The following is a 20974-nucleotide window of genomic DNA, read 5'->3' as shown; positions in this document are numbered from 1 at the left end:
ACGCGTCGAGCATTTTGTTTGTAAACACAAAAAAAAAAAACTATTTGAAACTGTGTAAACCATTTCGCTGTCTGGCATTGGAATAGAATTCAACATGGTCTGTAGCACTTTTGCTTTCATCGTTGAATCGCTTATGATTTCACATTTGCATATCAATTAGGCCACGAAGGCTTTGGCTAATGGCCGGCAATAACTGTTATTATGGCCACTACCTATAATCAGCGATTCCGATTTCGCCTTGAACTTTCGGGTGCATTGAAACTGGTTGCCTTTTGTTTCGCTTTATCGACTCTCGGCACTATGCGAATGGAGTTATAAAACAGAAATCGAAGAGTTATTCGCCAGAACGTAAATCATTTTCCCACTCATTAAACGTTTAAGAGTGCAAATAGTGGTGATCTCATACAGATGATCGGAAAACCGATAATTGTCATTTGCATTTTTGAGTTTCACCAGGCAAATTGTTCGCATTTTATTGTTTGTACAACTGATTTTGTTAGTGGTGGTAGTCAGTATCAAAGAATTCCCTGATGGGGCTACAAAAAACAATGAGAATTATAAATAAACACCGAGCACCGAACACTTCTGGGCGCGATTGATGAGCTGCAAGCGGAATGATGAGGATGGGGATCTATAATAATTGCCTATATTTATTTATATGCGCCATTTGTTTATTTTTATACATTTTCTTAGTGATGTCACAGGCGGCTGCAAGTGCCAGTCAGAAACAAGTTGTTTCGCTGTTTCGAGTACTGCGTGCCGTATCATTAGCAATATTAAGAGTGATGAGGTGGATTGTATGAATTGCATGGATCGGGGACCCGGGGATCTCGGGGACTTGGGGCTGGGAGTCCGTAACAGCTGCCCCACGTCTGCTTCTCATGACAACGCCGATGGCGTGCGACCTTTCCATGATAGATTCATTTGTTTTGACGTCTGTGAAGCGTGTGATTTCGCTGGCGGAAAGTGGAAGGAAGTGGCGGTTATTTCTAAAATATGGTACACAAATATTTCCTTAATTAGGAGCAGTGGGAAATCGCGATAAAAAATAATATTCGAATCACTGGTCTCATTAAAGTGAGGCTGTATTGCTTTTTAATCTGCTGGTAAATTTCCGCAATTGTATCTACGGAATTTAAAAAGATACCATTAAATACAGCTTGACTGCGCTTCTCCCAGTTTCAATAAATCGTTTGTAAATTGTTCTCGATTTATTTAACTTTTATTTATTATTCCATATTTACGAACAAAAAATAGCTTATTAAACTAGGCACTAGAAAACGTTCAACGAATTGCGCTTGCTGACAACAATAATACAGGAATATATACAACTTAACTAACCAGCTACACTTATAATTCAATATTTGGTTACATAGCATTCAAATCGAAAGACGTTTGACTCCCACATCTCCTTGAGCCACAAACAATGAGCAGGAATTTGAGACAATTTCAAATATTGACTTGGCTTGGCTCAGTGGCCCTCGACAATTGGACGCCCCAAGCAGCATCCATCCTCCAGATGGAATGGGATTGGTTTCCTTACACATCGATCCGGAACTGCCGACTTCAGTTAACCGGACGAAGATCCTCTGCATGTCTGATGCTTATTCCATTCCCTACGTGCCCGCATACCAAGTGGTCCTGTTGCTGATCGCATCCTCGTCCGGCTTTGGCATTATCCAGATGTTACCGATTCCACTATCTGAGCTGAAGCGATTGGAGTCGCGGTACAGCGAAAAACTGGGTGCCTTGCGATGCAGGTGGTCGTTCTCGCGGGAGTAGCGCTCCTGCAGCTTCTCGCGCTCCTCGTTGGCATAGTTATTGATCATATCCCGGATGAGGTCCAGCCAGGCAGCAATCTGTACAGGATCCGCGGTGAATTCGCACTCCTGCTGCTTCCTGCGCTCGTAGTAAAGCGTGAAGGATTTGGTCTTGGCCGAGATGCCGATGTGCTCGCAGGGATAACGACCATGGAAGAGCAGGTTCTTGCCCTTGATCTCCGTGTAGATGATGCACTTGTCGAAAATGAAGACCTTGGAGCGATAGCTGCGCTTCAGCTTATGATCGAGCACCTGGAACTCGTTCACCTTTCGGAATTTGCCCTGATAGTACACGTTGAACTGTGAGTGGAGTGGGATAGTTAGTAGAGTCGGATGAGGTAAGCCCTGTAGGTAATATCTACCTCGTGACAATCCACAATGTCGTTGATGATCTCCGACTCGTTGGTGGTGGTCAGAAGGGAACGCAGGCGCTTCTCCAGGCGGCAGCAGGACTCGATTAGTGGCTTCATCACTATGTCGCGGTTCTTGAAAAAGGTCTGGGAATAGTTGGGGAAAGGGTTAATTAACTTTCAAATCTTGCACTTTGAATTACTCACATTGATGAACTGCGTGAGCAGCAAGGGATAGCGAGCCATGCGCTGAATGGGTTGGACCAGGAAGCTATTTATGCCCAACTTGTCGTCGCGTTCCAGGCGGATGTTCTGAAAAATTGAATATATATGCATATATGAATGAAAACTACTTTGAAAGAGAGCGGACTTGACTTACAGTGAAGTAATTCTTGTAGAGATCGCACAGCTTGAGGGATTTCTGCTTGTTCATGGTGAAGATGACATAGCCATAAAAGCAGTTATGCTGCAGATCAATATATTGAGGTCAGAATAGTGTGCAATGGTATATGGTAGGGAAACTCACATCTAGAAAGTGCAGGAACTCGTCGAACAAACGCTTCAGATCGCGTCTGTTGCGCTGCAACATGGGCAGGAACTCATCGCGATGGAACTCGGCGATCTGCTCGATGTTTCCAAACAGATCGTACTTCTTTCCCCGGAGACCCAGCGGAAGATCCTTGCGCTGGAAGATGTTGCCGTAGTTCTCGATGCCCGTGAACAGGTTGTTCACGTAGGCCTCCTCCGTCTTGATCAGCTCCTCCAGAATGGGATGCACGCACTTGTCGCTCTTATCGCGCAGCTCGATCTCGGCCTCCTCCTCCCTGGAAAAAATGAACGATACAATTTAACATAAATCAAGTCTTTCCCATGCGGAAGGTAATACTCACTCATATTTGGGCTGGTAGACCGAGTGAAACTTGCCCACTACATGCTCGTTGGTGGTCCCAATGATTTCAGTCTTTCGCCTCGGCGTAGAACGATAGTTTCTGGCGAGGGAGAGAGATGCGATTCCCGGTTAAGTGAAAAACTTGATATCTGCAGCTTAATGAAAATAGCTCCTCGAGACAATAGCAAAAACAAGTGCAGCAGTGATAACTGTTTAGATAAACCCCCGGCAGCCGGAGACATCGGGTGAGTCAGCAGTGATAAGACCAATGGCAACCTCTAGGCAGCTGAAGACAGGCCTAGATAATGTCGGAGCAAACATGTTTGCCCAGGCAGTGAGTCACAGAACCCAAGTTTCGGGGAGTTCAGTCCGGTAGCTCGGGGAAAAGACGACTTTCGTCTCGGTGAACTTTATTGGGGGCGCCAAAGATCAACATGGACTCCTCAAGCGATTTGGCCGTCCAGGTGACCACCTTCAGAATGAAGTCCATTTGCGAGATAATGAACCAGGAGATCATTATTAGAAGACCCATGGCCAGTGCGGTCACAATGAAACCGGTCATCTGGAAAAGGACTTTGCAGAGTTGGCAGTTAGTCCGTGCGATTTGGATTTTGAATGGTACAAACCCCGGCAAGGAGGCCATCCATTTCCTCCACATTAAGCGAAGTGCTGGACATCCGCCAGTGGAAGGAGGAACTGTGTGTGGGACGGGCTTCCACGTCTTCCCTGTTCTCCTCCGACCTGCCCTCCCTCAGAACTTCGGCCGTGTCGTAGTCTATATGTCTTTGCGCCACACTAGTTTTTCTTTTTGGCACATCACCATCATCATATGAGGATAAACTGTCCCGATCGAGGGAACGTGTTCGCATTACTCGCACTTCCCTACGAGTGGATCGTGAACTGGAGGTCAGTTCGGTGCTGGCAGATCTCTCCGAGCGCTGTGATATGGGTGCACTGGCCGCACTCTCGGCACTTCCCACATCCGTTTGGGTGTCATATCCATCCACGTGTTTCCGCGCCGGCACTTTTGGCGGAACCTTCTTTACCTTTTTCCGCGGCGGTAAGGGATCGTCGTGGGTATCTGTGCTCACGGACACTCCAGCGGGCGCCTTATACACTATGGTGCGTTGCTCGCGCTCCTGGAGGACCTCCTCGGAGACTTGGCGCTCGGCATCTAGTCCGGTATCCGACTGCGAGTAACTGCTATCCGCGTCCTTCTTGGGCTCATCCATGATCGAGGTGGAACTGCTTTAAGGCGCCCGGCTCCCAGGGATTCATTTTACGATTTTTGGCATAGTTCTCAAAACTAAAAAAGTCTACGAAATGCCTGCTCTGCTTGGCAGCTGTCTATGCTCGGTTTTGGTGTGTTTTTCTTTGGACGTTTCACTTACGAACCGGTCGTCGAAAAGTGCTCCAAAATGCAATTAACACTTTGCCAATTAGGTTTCGACGGTGCGATTGCTGTGAAAAGCTCACTCTTTTATGGGCAAACTCGCATAATTTGATTTTGACGCCGAAAAGGAAGCTGAACGACCGCGAAGTCTAGTTAGTCCAGATTGGAGTGAGGCCAACTGTGTCGGAGCTTTATACTAGTTATATAGCTATCCTGACGTAAAACTATCGTAAGAGTTGTAACAGCTATTGCTATCACTATCATATTATATTATATCATGTTACTATTTGCTACCTAATCAATAAAAGATAAAACGTTCAGTTGCAGCTATTCTGCTGTTAGAAAACAATCAGAAAAATCTATAGAACTGAACATAACTATTTGATTTAAAATCTATTCATAAATCTAGCTATGAAAACAAGAGGCGCTAGAGGGTGTAATTGCTGCAACTTTCAAATAAGATAAAAACTATAGGTGATAGGCTTCCAGTTCCCAAGTATTTAGCTAATATACATGCCACATAAAACATTTTAAGGAAAGGGAACTCCCTTTCCTGAGAACTTTCTCCATAACGCACCCTTACAAACTATTTCCATTAGAAATAATTTGCGATATAACACTGCTGCACCCGTTAGTTTCCGCAATCTAAAGTTTTCCTAAATCCGCCCGCACTGATAAGGCGTATCTATTGTTATCTATGTATTTACCTGGGGAAATCGTTGCGCATTTTCAGCGGCAATGTGAGTGCTTCCTTGGGCTGATCTGCGCTAATGGATCGCTGCACCTGCTGCTGGCTGACCTTTGAGTCCTCGACCTCCCCACTGGGCACGACCTCCGAAGAGGTATCCACAATTATGTATTCCTCAGCGGCGGCATGGGGATGGGGATCCGTTTCAAAGTCGGATATCTGATCCACCTCGTCCTCGGATCGCACCTCATGGATGCCACCTTGGATACTGGGTATGGAGCTGCTGCGACTGCTGCCCAGCCCCGGGAGGCGTATGCGACGCGGGGGCGTGGCAGGTGGCGTGCGATGATCCCCGGATTGATCCTCGAACGACGGATGCCGACGGTTCTCCAGCAACTTGAGGCTGTGCCTCTCCTGCTTCGTGAAGCAAATGTTTGTCTTGAACGCTTCGAAGCGGTGCACCTTCTGTCGGACATCCAGCAGGGCGGGATCTGGCGGCTGGGGCGAGATTGGAGACTCCAATCCACCTGTGCTCTCCGCCTCGTGCATCTTGAGCAGCTGGCGGCGACGGAAGGCACTTTCCGTATCGGAATTCGCGGAGTACGAGAGCTGGATCGAGCTGGAGCTGCTGCTCACGGAACTGACTGGCCGTGCGACGTCGTTGGACTCCAGACTGCTACTGACGAGCGTGCTGCTATGCCGCTCCTGCTCCGCCGCCTGTTGGCTGATCCGGCGGCGCGAGTTGCGCTTGTTGAAGTTGCGGTTGCTGAGATTGCGCTCCCGGCGGAAGGGCAGCGGACTGAGATCGTCGTCCGCCATTTTTCGGGTGGGTGGTCTTCCGATAAACCTTATCTATGGGCTGGGGCTCACCTTCTGGGGTTTTTTCTCTCTGTCTTGGAGACTTCACTGCGACATTGTCGTCGAGCGAGTTTGGGCTCTCAGTTCTGCCCGCCGCTCCAGTTGAATTAATTGTTTACGAGCAGCTATTTACTTTCGGTTTTTGTCAGCACCAAGTGTATATAATGTTTATCTTATACGTATGTATATTCAATGTGTTTGTTTTAAGCTTTTTTTTGGCGTTGAAACACGTATTCGTATCTTTCTGTTTGTGTTGGCGTCAACTGTTGCGCTTTTTGCCTGACTTCTGATACTTTTTCGTCACTTTATTGCGCTGCGAAACAGAAATTTACAATTAAAGCGATTTATCGTCAAAGGCTTAAAAATAACGAGTGTACAACTAATTAGACATGTAGGGAAATAAGTGTTGTCGTATGGCGAATGCAAATTTGAACAAGGGACTTAATCATTAGCGACTAGGAAATCCGGAAAGTAACCTTGAACACAAAGCTATCATAGGAAGTAATTACAAATGAAATGGGTCACAATAACTAGTAAGAAATTAGGAGCAACTTTTGTATATGCTAAAACTGAAAGCAAATAAGTAGGTAAGCAAATAAGTAACATATATATTTCTATATATATTAATTCAAATGTCTGCGCAGAAAAGATTCTTAAATTTTTGCATAAAACTCAACTAAGAGATACGAAAGACTTATTTTTGTGACAAATGACGTCAAATTGTCGGAGGTTCGTGACAAGGAAAGAAAGAGAGAGCGCTCAAGTGGGAAAGGGAGGCATTCTGTGCATAGTTAATTATGTGTGACGTTCGGTTTGCTGTTTCTGCCGCTTTTTATTTGAGCAAAAAGCTACACAAAAATAGTAATAACAAAAAACAAGTACAAAGCACTCGAAACCGCAAACGAGGCCCTACAAAAAGCAAATGAAGAGTGAACGGCTTGATAGAGGAGGAAGTACGAGGTTCCCCGAACAAAAGAAAGTGCAAAAAGTCGCACAAATGCAGCACTTCGATTCCGGAATAGCTCCTCATTTGAATGTCTACATTTCAACAGGCCTACGATGTTAACTATTCACTCGTATAAAAAACACTGCAAGAACAATTCTAACACACTGTCTACTACATTCATTCAAAATAATGAGTTATCGAGGACTTCTGCCCAACTAGATCTCATTCTATCCACGCTTAGCACGCAGCGGATGCCAGTATCATAGAACATCACTTGCATGCCCCAGTTAGATAAGTTCCAATACACAATGGCACAACTCTCGAAGATATTCCAACTCCATATCTAATCGGGGGTGCCATATTCGTATTATAGTTATAGTTATACAACTGTTTTATTGCTTCAATCGCAGGTGCAGTTTCACTGCCCTGAACTACAAAAAGTACCCGTGTTATCTAAAGTGATTCACCGAATGCTATTCAGCATTACTTTGTTATTTTATTTACTGGTGCTTTGGTACCGAAAACGGATTAATTTGCTTATGGAAGTTCGAGTGTCTTGGGGGATTTTTCAATCGTTATTAATAGACCGCAAACTGGTTATAGCCGCCTAATTGGCCATTTAGCGTCGTCACATGCAAGTTCCATTGTGTTTGCCTTTGGCTAACATTGCGCCGGCTGAAACGAAGGTGCAACGAGGTTGCACAGACGTAATCCGGTGGTTATCGCTGGCATTCTGCCGGAGATTCCGAATCTCACCCGAAAATCACACAGTGCGGCATGCAACAAAAGTGGCAGTTACAGAAACGATCGGAAAGTATTGGGTCGATCGTTTTCTGATTCACTCTGTTATCTTCCCATTCCACTCCTTATCGCCCTTTATAATATTTGAATGGGTTTTAAAGCCACTTCTAGGTATTTTTGTCGGCAATCATAAGTGGGTACATTTTCGCACAGCTATATGAAACTTATTTAATCAAATCGATCTTATGGGAGAACGGCTAACAAATGGATACGTGGAAACCTTGAATTAAGACACATTTGGATGATATGATTTTCGCCCGCCCATCAGCAAAGTCAGCTAACAAAACAGAGTTTGTATGCTTAGTCAGCCGATTACAAAGATAAAGGCGCACAGAATGGTTTTAATGGCTTAAAGTGGGGAAAACCGCTCGTTACCGACACGACTCGGTGCGAGTTTGAACCAAAACAGCTTTACAGCCAGCACTGATTCGGGCGAAAAGTGACAACTTTTTCGTTTATTTACACAATTAAAATCAGAGTTTGATTTTCAGGTTTTGCACAGTTCATAATTTGTGGGCACGTGTTAATGAGACAGCTTTGTAAGCGCGTGCAGACGCTTCGTGTGTTCGCTTCGAAATGCGATTTCTTCACTAGCCGCCATTCGAGTTCACTTGCCAATTTCGGCACTTACATTGTTCGCTATTTATCGATCGGCCTTTGCTCGCTTTAAGGTCACGGCTCACGCTGCGTATACGCAATGTGGGCTTGAAGCGATCGCCCAATTGGAGTGCACTCACCGACTCGCGCAACGTTCGCTCACCTGCGCATTTGAATTCGCACTGAAGGTGGAATTCGCAGTGCAGCAAGTGCGAGAATTATCGCCTCTCCCGATCTCTCCGCCGCTCTCTCTCTCTTTCCATATAGCTCCATATATCTGTACCCTCTCCCGCTCCCGCTCCCGCTCCCGCCGTCTGCTTCTAACTGTTCGCCCGCCGAGTGTTAGTTATAATTTTTTTATGCGCTCGCTTTTTTATTATGTAGATTGCTCTCGCGGGCTCGGCGGTTCCGTTCTGTGTCGCGTTTTCCACAGCAAATTATTGTCATAATTCCGCCGCTCATTCTTCGTTTCTTCCTCCTTTTTTCTTATTTCTGGAGTGCAATTGCAGGCGGCATAAATTCTTAATTAGTGCAGGCCACACAGCAAATAAATTTGTTTTTTTTTCTACTGGTATATTATTTTCACTTCAAAGTTGGCACCTTACGGGAATATGTATTGTTTTTCATAGCATACAATTGAAAAATACTTTTTTAGAACGCGAAATACATGCACATATCGAACATAACATGCTTCAATTGCAAGTACTTTTAACTGTAGTTAAAGCTGCAATTATAATTCTTTTTTTAATATCCATTAGGATTAGTATGGCAATTTCTTTCAGTGCATTAAACTTATTGGTCTTCGCCAATAGAGAAACGAATAAGAATGCGGAGAAAATTCGCGCACAACCAGGCAGTCTGGCAAACCTACTTCAAAATCGAAAACGAATTGAAAATTTCCCCGACTAGCGTGCGAGCAGTGTGTCAAATAAACTTCTGGCTTTTTTAATCACAGTTTGAGTTTTTCCCGTTTTCCCATTTGTCATATGTCTGCCATTTGTTTCACTCATTTATGCAGTCGTCAGCGTGTTTGAAATGTCTGTCCTATCGCAAACGATTTTTATATCTTATCAATCGAGGTCTGCCGCAATCGAAGCCGTCAACGCAAAACGAAGAGCTGAATACACACCTTCGCATTAAAGGCCACAAATCGGTCATTTGCTGTGGATTTTGGCGTAACTCTACGAGAATTCTGGGCTCTGTTTTCATACTTCTGCACCGATTTGCTTATCTTTGCACATTTTCGAACGTACGCCACCCAGCCAACACAAAAACACACAAACAGTGCCCAAATCGCTTGGAATGCTCCTCTGCCAGCTGTGGGAGTCCAACGATTGCGAAAAACTGGTGAATTCGATGGCGTTTTATGGTAGTTATTTGGGTAGAACCAAAGATTGTAGGTGCAATCTGAAAATGTGGGAGTCCCATCGATTCTCAGTGAATAGCACTCTTAATCAAGTTTTTTTAACAATTCAATCAATTGTATACTAGATTATTACAAGTGCTAGGTAAAGAGCAGTCATTTTAAACCAAGGATAAGATATGGGTTAGGAGATGTTTTACAACTTTACTATGTAACTTAATTTATGCAACACATTTTTCGTAGCAATAGTACTTAGTTGAAGCTCAACTATATTCTGAACTGTATCTTAATTATCGCGCCAGTTTTCAAAATTTAAATTGACCATACTTTACGTAATCGAATTCGCCACAATTCGATCCACTTACTGTCAGCCGAGCACACAACCTGATTTAGTATGGTTGCCTACCAGGCCATTCAATATTCAGTTTCACAACCACACTTAGAGCTGCCAGACTATTAATTTAGAACATATACGTTAAAAGTTTAAATTGTCATTTAAACGTTTATACTTTTCAACTGCATAAAACATGCTAGATAAATAAGTTTTGTTACTAAGTAAGTTTACTAAGTTCTAAATAAATAAGTATTTATACTACTTTATGAGTCAATGTTTATAAATATGTTAAAAGTTGAATTTGTCATTTAAGAGATTATATTTCCCACCTTCATAAAATATGTCTAGATAAATAAGTTTTATTAAAGTATTTATACTACTTTATGAGCCTACGTTTATAAATTGAGTTCGAAAATACATGAATAACTCGACCTTAAGCCATTACAGAATATAAAAATATCCTACCCCGTTTATAGCAATTAAAAATGCATTAAATCGCCAGTTTTAATGTTAAGTTGACAAAATTGATAAGCGTATTTTTGCGATAGTAGGCAACCCTGCGAAGTGAACCTGATGCCTCCCACATAAATAAACATCTTAGATGCACTCGAATTTCGTCGCCAGGCACCGCCAGTCGGGATCGAACTAAGCAAAGTCCATATTGGGCGTTTCAAATTTCCTGGCTGCTTTAATTGCATTACCAGAAGTACTTTAATTATGTACTTATGCGGCGGAAATTCCTGCGAGTGTGGTAGTATGACTTAAAGATTGGATAAGATAGGACTTAATGAAAATAAGAGTAAGATGTAATTGAGCCAAAGCTTTTTGAAAGTTAGCAAATTACTTAATAATTAGTTTTAGCTACGCATAAGATAAATGTTTTATCTTCGTTCTTTAAACTATTTTTTAAGTGGGCAGTAAACAAGCTTCATCCACAAACAAATATTGACTGTCTTGTTTTGCTACTATAATTGGTTTATCTCTGAACTGAGAACCTCTCCCAAGAGATCTAAGTGCAGATCTAGAGATTTCAAAAAACAGAGAGCAACCTGTAGATGAAAGATAATTGCCAAATTAGGGAGCCGAGCTTATAGGAATATTGCATTCCATCTAAGAAAAGAGGGTAAGAAGAAGAGCTGGAAACCTGCTAAATATGTTAATGAATTCAATAACTGCGTTTTTTTACAACGCCCACTGGAACTAGAACCAGAGAGAGAGAAAGAGTAAAACTCTTTCCAGTTAACCGGCCGGCTTACACATACAGTCAAGCACCGCAAACTTGGAAGAGAGTTGAGAGTTTGTGTTTGGGGAGAGCGGCAAGTGTATATAAGAAGTGTCGCCGGCAGAAGAAAGTCAGTTGAAGTGCAGTCGTCGTGCCGATCGGTTCAGTGAGAGCAGTGGCTGGAGAGAGACAGTGAGAGTAGAGAGTAACGGCAAGAGAGTGCGCATCGAACCGAACGCTTTTCCTTCACCCACGATTAAAGCGAACGCTTATTGGCGAATTGAAGACCCGAGAGCCCCAGTGCCCAGCTGATTTAGTATTCTTTGTTGAGGTAAGCCAAGGAATCCCTGGAACCACCTCATTTCGTGGCACCTTAGTGATGTAATTACGCACCAAGTTTTACCCTTGCCAAAAAGTGAAAAACGCTATTGCGAACTTCGATGCCGAATGGTGTTCGTCTCGATTCGTTTCTAAAATTACACACAATGGTTTTTTGGCTTCGATTGATTTGATTTGATTTTTGGGTCAATCGATTCGAAATCGAAAAGTTTTGAACTCGTTTCGCAGAATCGCAGTTCGCGCGGATCTCTCGCCCCGCTCGCAAGCAAATATGTGAAGGACAACGACGTTAACCGATCAACTAGAAGCCCTCTTCTTCTGCCTCTTCAGAACCGATCAGATCGGAATTGAAATATAGAAACGACCATAGCACCTCCGTCGACTGTGGAGTGCGTGAACGTATTTCGAAGCGTGAGGTACTCGAACCGGAACCAACTTGAGTGCGGTGCATACTCGGGATCTTATCCAAACGCAGGCTTACATAACTCCTATTAATACCTTTTCGAAGAGAAATAATTGAAATCGAACAAATAATTATTTAGCAACAAACAATCAGTTATATTTTTGAACTGATAATGAAGTGTATGCCTTGAGGCGAGGGGTCCCAGACTTTCGTATTCAAGTGATAACCCCCCGATCGGCGAGTTCATCTGCAAAATATTGCCCATATGGGCCGGGTGCACGTGAATCCCTTCGGTGCCCATTGACGCACTTTGTGTGCCCCCTTTTGGGTCCTTGACCCGCTGTGATCCCTGCCCTTTCCCACGGATTGGATAATCTTGGCGTCATTATCTTTTCTAACCTTTTCCCACGACTAAAGTGAAACCCATTGCCTCGATTTTAGTGTCGAAGAGCCAAAATAGATCAGAAAATCGAAATTTAATTAAATCATGACACCGAAACACCGAGACAGACCAAATTAAATTCAATTGAAGCTGTCATGGCAACAAGTGCCAGCAAAAAAAAAAAGAAAAAGGGAGAGCACTACGGTGAAACCAGAAGATAACGCCGAAAAGTCGAATCGATTGTTGCAATTTGAGACTCTCCGAAAGCGAAAATTGCAGCGGAAGAGGCGGCCAATCGGCCATTACTAAAAGGGGATGGGGTTGGGAAGAGGTTCCGAAGTCTTGGTGACTGACTGGGCGCCCTGCCAAAATCATGGCGAAGGCAGAGACACCATGATTCCTCAGCCAAGTCGAACGAAAACGGGTTTACGCTCTACATGGACCCTATAGCACATTGAATCGTTTATGTTTATCCAGCCAGGCAAAAAGTGTGGACGACAGTGGAAACAGGGGCGTTGTTTGCTCCTCCGATTCTTCCAGCAGCGCCAACGCCCCGAAAGATATTGATTCCGACTTTGTGCGATTCAGCGGAAAACATAAGGGGACCAAGAGTGGGCAGCCGGGCGGAGGAGTGGTGTCTGTTTCTTTGATATGCGTGGGTGTGTTGTCTGTGCGCCAATCGATGCACTTCCGCTGGGAAATACTCTTGCAATTTAGTATATATCAACTATATATATAGTGCAGTTTTATGGTAATTATATTTTCTGTCAACTTTTGCCTTGACTGCGCTTGATTTATAGCATTGTTCTTGAAGAATCGCCTCATAAGGCACGCAAATAAACAACTGGAGGACAAACATGGCTTTAAAACTAGAGCAAAATTAGCTAGTAGCTTTTATATAGAGTTTATGCAGCTTGACCCAGCGGTTCTTATATTATTTGTTTACACTGCTAAAGAGTTATCATAAAGTGTTTTAGGCACTCTTTATCGTGAATCTTAAAAGTTATACGAGACTCTAATTTATCCTTATCATTCACGCATATTCTGGCCCACTTCAGCTGGCAACGTTCACCTTATCATTAAAACCAGGCTATCGACTGATTAACTGGGTTTAATCAGCCAGCAAACGTAAAGAAAAACTACGAAAGTTCTGGAAAACTAATCAAAGCATTTCAAAATGGCGTGAAATGGTTAGCATTGCAATTTGTATTCGACTGCTAATATCGGAGTTTTCATCAAATGTACATATATCTATTATGAAGCTAAGAAAACGTAATGGTTCTAACTTTTCAAGTTATCAATAGTACTGCTCCGATAAGATCCTGTTAACACACATTGCTCTACATTTCTTTCAGGGAATTGCATTGAGAAAACGCAGAGATGGCCGATGAAGCACAAGCACCACCAGCTGAGGGAGCACCACCAGCCGAGGGAGAGGCGCCACCACCCGCCGAGGGTGCCGCAGAGGGTGCCGTCGAGGGCGGAGAGCCCGCTCCTCCGGCAGAGCCCGCCGAGCCCATCAAGCACAGCTACACGCTCTTCTACTTCAACGTGAAGGCGTTGGCCGAGCCCCTGCGCTACCTGTTCGCCTACGGCAACCAGGAGTACGAGGATGTGCGCGTCACCCGCGACGAGTGGCCAGCCCTGAAGCCCAGTGAGTGCCACAATCCGTAGTTAAGTGATCAGTGGACTAACCATAGTCTAAACCATTGCATTCAATAGCCATGCCAATGGGACAGATGCCCGTGCTGGAGGTGGACGGCAAGCGTGTGCACCAGAGCATCTCGATGGCCCGATTCCTGGCCAAGACCGTCGGCCTGTGCGGTGCCACTCCGTGGGAGGATCTGCAGATCGACATTGTCGTTGACACCATCAATGACTTCCGTCTAAGTAGCGAACAATGTGTGCCTCAGTTTCATGTTCAGTGTCCTTGATTAACTCTGGAATTTTTAATGTATAGAAATTGCAGTCGTCTCGTACGAACCGGAGGACGAGATTAAGGAGAAGAAGTTGGTCACCCTGAATGCGGAGGTCATTCCATTCTACCTGGAGAAGCTCGAGCAGACCGTCAAGGACAACGATGGTCACCTGGCTCTGGGCAAGGTTGGTGCTCAAATTGGAACCTACACCATTCACTCTTCAATTCTGGATGAACAATTCAAAACTCCATCGCTTTCTTTCACCCACAGCTGACCTGGGCCGACGTCTACTTCGCAGGCATCACCGACTACATGAACTACATGGTCAAGCGCGATCTGCTGGAACCCTACCCAGCTCTGCGCGGAGTCGTTGATGCCATCAACGCCTTGGAACCGATCAAGGCCTGGATCGAGAAGCGCCCCGTCACCGAGGTCTAAGTTCCCCGAACGGGACTTGGGAGGAGGGAAAGCATTGCACACCACTCAGACACACCCGCACCGCAGAAATGCACACCACCCACATCTGTACACATTTTGTTCCTTTTTGCGGAGGATCCGAGAGGGCAGCGGACTTTCGCACGGGGTCATAGACGCGTAGGATTTTAGCACGTATCACTATGGACAAATCGTATTTGTCCTTAATTTCTTGGTTATAATTCTCTTTGCATGGCGCTATATACATATTTCTATTGGGGTCCGGCAGCGGATCGCCGTTCGTTAGCTTCTTCTGAAATGATGAAAGATAATACTTATTGCACAGTTTATAATATTTTGGCTTACATTTAGAACATACATTTAGCGCACCTATGCAGACCTTTGCTGTACCTATATTATATAAATACAAAAAACTACGAGTGGTTCATCTTTAGACGTATTCTGTTACAATTAATTCAATGCGAGGAGCTCAACAAATATTTAAAACAACCACAGCCAAGGCTGAGCAACAATTACAAATTTTTATTTTGTTTTTTTTTTTATAACACGCCATCGCGGCCCCAGGAATTTTCTTCGTCTCATCCAGTTTTCTCTTTAAGTAACCATTAAAAAAAGACTCACATCAATAGAACCGGTTTCTCTAAAAAAAACAGACTTCTACTGCCAAATTTCAAATGCACATAATCACGTACATTATTACATACATATTATTTATTCAAATTTGTAATTGTATTTTTTAAATATTTTCACAAAACACTTTTTAATAAACTTAACACCTAAAAAGGAAAGAGCACTTTTTGAAAGCACGACAACTCGTTTTATTTCGTTGCTATAAAATGTATTGGAATACTTAATTCACTCATTTAAGAATTTCATAAGGGCAGTATTAAAAAAAAATAAATACAATTTTATACTCACTGAATGATACTTTAAATTGGCATTCCCAAACAGACCCAACGTACAGACAGAAATAAATAAAGCACGGAGTCTTGTTCAACATTTATCACAAACATTATATTAAAAAAACATTTCATATTAACATATTTTTCAGACACTTTGGACAATTCAAGCTAAATCCGCTTAAAAGTATAAATGCACAATTGGCCAGTTTTGTTTCATTAGTTTTACATAATAGATTATGTTAGTTGTGCTTCCAGTTGGGTGGGCGCTTCTCGAAGAAGCTAGCAATGCCTTCTTTGGTGTCGCCCAGCTGGAAGTTCTCGCACATCTTCTCCTGCCCAGCAGAAAAGGCTTCTGCTTGGGACATGGCTAGTTGTTTGTAGTAGAACTCCTTTCCCAGCGAGATAACGGCCCGACTTTTGGCCTTGATGGCGTTGGTGATTTCCTCGATTTCCTTATCTAGTTCTTCAGCAGGAACAGCTTTGGTGACCATTCCCGATACGTAGGCTTCTTCACCGGTAACAGGAAGACCGGTCATTAGCATATATGCGGACTTTGGACGCGACATAATGCGGGCAACCGCGACGCCTGGTGTGGAGCAAAAAACTCCGACGCCAGCCCTAAAAGTAGAAATGTTAACATGATTAACTGGTTCCATAGAAGATTCCTATGCTTACCCAGGAGTGGAGAACTTGCTGTTCTTGGTGCAGACTACCATGTCACAGGAGACCACCAGTTGGCAGCCTGCAGCAGCCGCATAGCCATTGACTTTTCCTAAAACGGGCACCGGTAGTCTTTGGATGTCGTTGATAACGTCGGTTAGCTTCTGAAACACACAAGCCTGTATCTTGGGGTCATTGTGCAACTCCTTGAGATTGTGGCCTGCCGACCAGATCTTTCCTTGGGCCGTTAGGACCACGCACCTCAGATCCACACTGTCCTTGTCCTTCAGCAGAGCATCTTGAAGGGCACACAGCATGTCCAGTGAGAGGGAGTTCAGAGTTTTTGGGTGATTCAGCGTTATCTCTCGCACGCCATTCTGCTCCCTGACCAGGACCAAATCACTGGAGGCATTGCTGGCGAAGCGAAGAACCTGTGGCACGCAACCTGTTGCATATTTCGATATCTTTACAGAGTTGTTCAAGATGCGCAACATTTTTATTTTGATTTGCAATCAGTGTTGGTAAATTCGCCGCCCAAGACAGCTGGCCAGCTATCGAAACAGCTGTAAAGCGATAGCAGCGCGCAACAGTTGGCGAACGGTCACTCTAAGCCGCAATGCATTTTTACGATTAAAAGTTTATGTCTATTCGCGTTTTTCAAAGCTTTTTCCGTTTTTTAGCTGCCCCACTGTACAGGTGAGTAACCGCTCAGGTGCGTCAACAACCGCTGCGGCTCTTTGTGCATCACAGCTGAGCGGTCAGACAGAACAACAACAAAGCCAGAACAACAAAGCTCCCGACACCTAATGTACTTAGTAAATCTATGTGACTACTACAAAAGCAGAACTTTATCAGCCACCAAAGCCATTTGTATTTGTCGCCCCACACTCACGGCCCCGCCAATCAGTTAACGATTCGAACCACGCGAGTGCGGAACCACCGACCTGAGCTCCACTAAAGCGTACTCCATTCCATTACCACATTCCAGCTTGCCACACGATGCGTCCGTTCTCCGGCAGCGATTTCGTTAAGCCCGTCACCGAGGGCATCAACCGGGCCTTCGGCGCCAAGGAGCCCTGGCAGGTGGCCACCATCACGGCCACCACGGTCCTGGGAGGCGTCTGGCTCTGGACTGTGATCTGCCAGGATGAAAGTGAGTTGGTGATATGCGATGCATCCCCCGTTATTAGTTCCCGTTTTACTGCTTAATATGCCAGGAAAGAAGCCAGATCTCTGGCTGGATCACCCAGATCTGGACTTGTATAGAACATAGTGCCAAGTCATCGTCGTCAGACGATTTCTTTCATTTCGTGGTTGCAGAGCAGGGCACGTCAATTACCTAAATCCATCAAACTATCTTATCTGCTGGGTGCGTTGCTTGCAAACGCAGCTAGACTTCTTCCCTTAACATTTTAACTCCCTTTATAAGTGTTCATTAACAATGGCACACTTTACAGTGTACTTTGTGCTCAAGCTTATATAAAGCATGCCCTCGTCAGGTGCCCTCCCCGAACTTCTGGATTTAATCTAGCCACAGATTACAATAGATTAGAGTTTAAATGTTTGCTAAAGCGTGTAGAAACTTAAAATCAATCACATATGCAAAGTTCAACAGCGCGAAGAAAACTGATAAGATTGAGATATCATGCCCTTGCTAACATATAGTAATAGGTTAGGGGTTATGCATTCTTCATGCTTGGTACCAAAACTAAAATGATTAGGTAGTTTCCCCGATACCATGAGTAATGCTTTAAATAAGGAATGATTAAAGAAAAGTGTTCCGAGCATAGCTTCCCCATAAAGTGCCACAAAGTCCAAAGTTTCGTCCACAGCAAAGCATGCCATGTCCGATAAGATGGAGTGGGTATCATTCATATTTCGTTTATCAGACTGCAATTTATTTCAATAATGATTCTTTGTTTCGGGTCATTTACCGTCAAGAACATAAAACAATTGCCTTTTTTAACGACTTCAGTCTGGTGAAAGCAAAGGATAAAAAAAAGGTTTATCTCTTAGTAATATATACATCTTAACTGTACGCGAACTAATTTCCTAATTCTTTTCACTAGATCTTTACATCCGTGGCAAGCGCCAGTTCTTTAAGTGTGCCAAGAAGATTCCTGCTGTGCGTCGTCAGGTGGAGACCGAATTGACCAAGGCTAAGAACGACTTCGAGGCGGACATCAAGAAGAGCAACGCCCACCTTACCTACACGGAAATTCTGCCCGAGAAGGGACTCAGCAAGGAGGTGATCCTCCGACTGGTGGATGAGCACCTGAAGACCGGTCACTACAACTGGCGTGATGGTCGCGTATCTGGCGCAGTATACGGCTACAAGCCCGATCTGGTGGAGCTTGTCACAGAAGTGTACGGAAAGGCCTCCTACACCAATCCCTTGCACGCGGATCTCTTCCCGGGAGTCTGCAAGATGGAGGCGGAGGTAGTGCGCATGGCATGCAACCTGTTCCATGGAAACTCAGCCAGTTGTGGAACCATGACAACCGGCGGCACCGAATCCATTGTAATGGCCATGAAGGCGTACAGGGATTACGCGAGAGAGCACAAGGGAATCACCAGGCCGAACATCGTGGTGCCTAAAACGGTCCACGCGGCCTTTGACAAGGGCGGCCAGTACTTTAACATCCACGTGCGATCCGTAGATGTTGATCCGGAGACCTACGAAGTGGACATTAAGAAGTTTAGGCGTGCCATCAATAGGAACACGATTCTGGTAGAGTCTTACATAGCTAAATGTGTCGTAAAACTAATCTTTAAACTTCTATCAGCTGGTTGGGTCTGCGCCGAACTTCCCGTATGGAACCATCGATGACATCGAAGCTATCGCTGCTCTGGGCGTTAAGTACGACATACCCGTGCACGTGGACGCCTGCCTGGGCAGCTTTGTGGTGGCCCTGGTCCGCAACGCCGGCTACAAGCTGCGTCCCTTCGACTTTGAGGTCAAGGGAGTGACCAGTATCTCCGCTGATACCCACAAGTACGGATTCGCACCAAAGGGATCTTCGGTGATCCTTTACTCGGACAAGAAGTACAAGGACCATCAGTTCACTGTGACCACTGACTGGCCTGGTGGCGTGTACGGTTCTCCCACAGTCAACGGCTCTCGTGCTGGAGGTATTATCGCCGCCTGCTGGGCTACCATGATGAGCTTTGGCTATGATGGTTATCTGGAGGCCACCAAGCGCATTGTGGACACAGCGCGGTACATCGAGAGGGGGTAAGTTTATTTCAACATTTGATTTGTTGTAACAATGATTTAATTGTATATCTCTTTCCAGCGTTCGCGACATCAATGGCATCTTTATCTTTGGCAAGCCAGCTACTTCGGTGATTGCCCTAGGTTCCAATGTGTTCGACATTTTCCGGCTATCGGACTCGCTGTGCAAACTGGGCTGGAACCTGAATGCCCTGCAGTTTCCATCTGGGTAGGTGACTCAACTTTTAAATTAGCGGAACCATTCTAATAAGTGAAATTCCCTCTAAGTATCCACCTTTGCGTGACGGACATGCACACACAGCCCGGAGTAGCGGATAAATTCATAGCCGATGTGCGCAGCTGCACGGCGGAGATCATGAAGGATCCCGGCCAGCCCGTCGTTGGAAAGATGGCTCTCTACGGCATGGCCCAGAGCATACCCGACCGTTCGGTGATCGGAGAAGTGACTCGCCTATTCCTGCACTCCATGTACTACACACCCAGCCAGAAATAGACACCTGGAGCAATGGAGTCCCCTTACTCCTCGCCCACCCCACGGAGCTAATGCATTTCCTGTGCTGTATTTAAACCACCAAAACACCCCGTCGTTAAACCTTCCTCAAGCAATTTATATTAGGCTGCAATTAGTGCTGTAATCGAGGGTACAAAACGTCGTTCTACGCGAAAATGATCTATATTCATCCCATTTGTCAACATTCGTCGCTCTAAGAGCCATGTTATTGAAGTGTTTTTCTGTGTAACTTGCTAGTGAAATAATATAATATTAATCAAATGTTGTCTACGAAAGTAAAGTGTTTTACCCGTAGCTTCGTGCTTAAATAATTGAATGATTTAATTTAATCTGTAATCGATGATGGTAGCGAGCTTGTTAATCCTTAAACACCACTTGTGTGTGTTCTATAGAATCATAACTTATCCATATGGCTTAATTGCTTTGTGGAACCACAATTGTTTAGCATGGCTCGATTTGTTACCATTTAATTTATATTTTGTTTACAGTTTACCCCTTCAGCAATTAACAATAATTACTGCTGCGTGGGTATATGCAATCCGGTCCGATCTGATCTGGGTTGGTGTTTTTATTTATTTTCGAACATTTTGCCACGCGTCGGCGTTTTTTAATTTAGTTGATCTTGGATGCCCAGCTGACACGCCCATTTCCGCTTTTGTAATTTATGGAAGTCTCGAATGGCGTGCACAAATTATTTGAAACACATTTCTATGGCGGAAACATATATTTCAAAGGGAAGGCACGCGTTCGTTGTCATTTTTCAAAGGAAAAAATATAATATTTTTAAACATAAATAGCCGAGAGTGAGCAACAAGTGTCGCACAAAGGTGGCGATCGATTGGTGGCATCAGTTTCCAAACCTGTCACACCAACAAGGCGCCCACGCAACTCCGGACTTCCTGCCCCTGCGCTCCAGATCTCCGGATG

At 44.5% G+C, this 20974-nt stretch overlaps 4 protein-coding genes across 8 annotated transcripts; 2 read left to right on the top strand and 2 right to left on the bottom strand.

Annotated features, from left to right (window-relative positions):
• Positions 1-1210: 1210 nt before the first annotated feature.
• On the bottom strand, positions 1211-8530 carry LOC6548274 (triple functional domain protein). 3 transcript variants are annotated; one of them, XM_026981203.1, is made up of 8 exons: positions 8483-8530; positions 5160-6311; positions 3061-3159; positions 2697-2994; positions 2550-2636; positions 2378-2482; positions 2183-2317; positions 1211-2120 (listed from the first exon to the last, which is right to left on the bottom strand). In XM_026981203.1, exons 2-8 carry the CDS (start codon positions 5957-5959, stop codon positions 1617-1619), a joined length of 2028 nt encoding a protein of 675 aa, XP_026837004.1. In that variant the 5' UTR covers positions 5960-6311; positions 8483-8530; the 3' UTR covers positions 1211-1616. The 3 variants fall into 3 exon arrangements, with proteins under 3 accessions (XP_026837004.1, XP_001975256.2, XP_015011752.1); XM_001975220.3 differs by having other exon boundaries at positions 8377-8523; XM_015156266.2 differs by lacking the exons at positions 3061-3159; positions 5160-6311; positions 8483-8530 and adding an exon at positions 4079-4476 and having other exon boundaries at positions 2697-2990.
• A 2748-nt stretch (positions 8531-11278) lies between these two features.
• On the top strand, positions 11279-15545 carry LOC6548275 (glutathione S-transferase S1). Of its 2 annotated transcripts, none has more exons than XM_015156781.2 (5): positions 11279-11592; positions 13741-14039; positions 14108-14275; positions 14346-14488; positions 14575-15545. In XM_015156781.2, the coding sequence occupies exons 2-5, from the start codon at positions 13766-13768 to the stop codon at positions 14740-14742; spliced, it is 753 nt and encodes a 250-aa protein (XP_015012267.1). In that variant the 5' UTR covers positions 11279-11592; positions 13741-13765; the 3' UTR covers positions 14743-15545. The 2 variants fall into 2 exon arrangements, with proteins under 2 accessions (XP_015012267.1, XP_001975257.1); XM_001975221.3 differs by lacking the exon at positions 11279-11592 and adding an exon at positions 11832-12016.
• Positions 15546-15726: 181 nt separating this feature from the next.
• On the bottom strand, positions 15727-16869 carry LOC6548276 (enoyl-CoA hydratase domain-containing protein 3, mitochondrial). Its single transcript, XM_001975222.3, has 2 exons — positions 16317-16869; positions 15727-16259 (listed from the first exon to the last, which is right to left on the bottom strand). The coding sequence occupies exons 1-2, from the start codon at positions 16793-16795 to the stop codon at positions 15881-15883; spliced, it is 858 nt and encodes a 285-aa protein (XP_001975258.1). The 5' UTR covers positions 16796-16869; the 3' UTR covers positions 15727-15880.
• LOC6548277 (sphingosine-1-phosphate lyase) lies at positions 16835-20358 on the top strand. 2 transcript variants are annotated; one of them, XM_015156782.2, is made up of 6 exons: positions 16835-16997; positions 17290-17454; positions 18371-19032; positions 19088-19536; positions 19598-19744; positions 19804-20358. In XM_015156782.2, exons 2-6 carry the CDS (start codon positions 17301-17303, stop codon positions 20027-20029), a joined length of 1638 nt encoding a protein of 545 aa, XP_015012268.1. In that variant the 5' UTR covers positions 16835-16997; positions 17290-17300; the 3' UTR covers positions 20030-20358. The 2 variants fall into 2 exon arrangements, with proteins under 2 accessions (XP_015012268.1, XP_001975259.1); XM_001975223.3 differs by lacking the exon at positions 16835-16997 and having other exon boundaries at positions 17049-17454.
• The last annotated feature ends 616 nt before the right edge of the window (positions 20359-20974 follow it).

The sequence above is a fragment of the Drosophila erecta genome, unplaced genomic scaffold, assembly GCF_003286155.1.
Source record: "Drosophila erecta strain 14021-0224.00,06,07 unplaced genomic scaffold, DereRS2 tig00000092-arrow-pilon, whole genome shotgun sequence".
Classification (NCBI taxonomy): domain Eukaryota; kingdom Metazoa; phylum Arthropoda; class Insecta; order Diptera; family Drosophilidae; genus Drosophila; species Drosophila erecta.
This window is presented reverse-complemented; position numbering and strand designations above follow the sequence as displayed.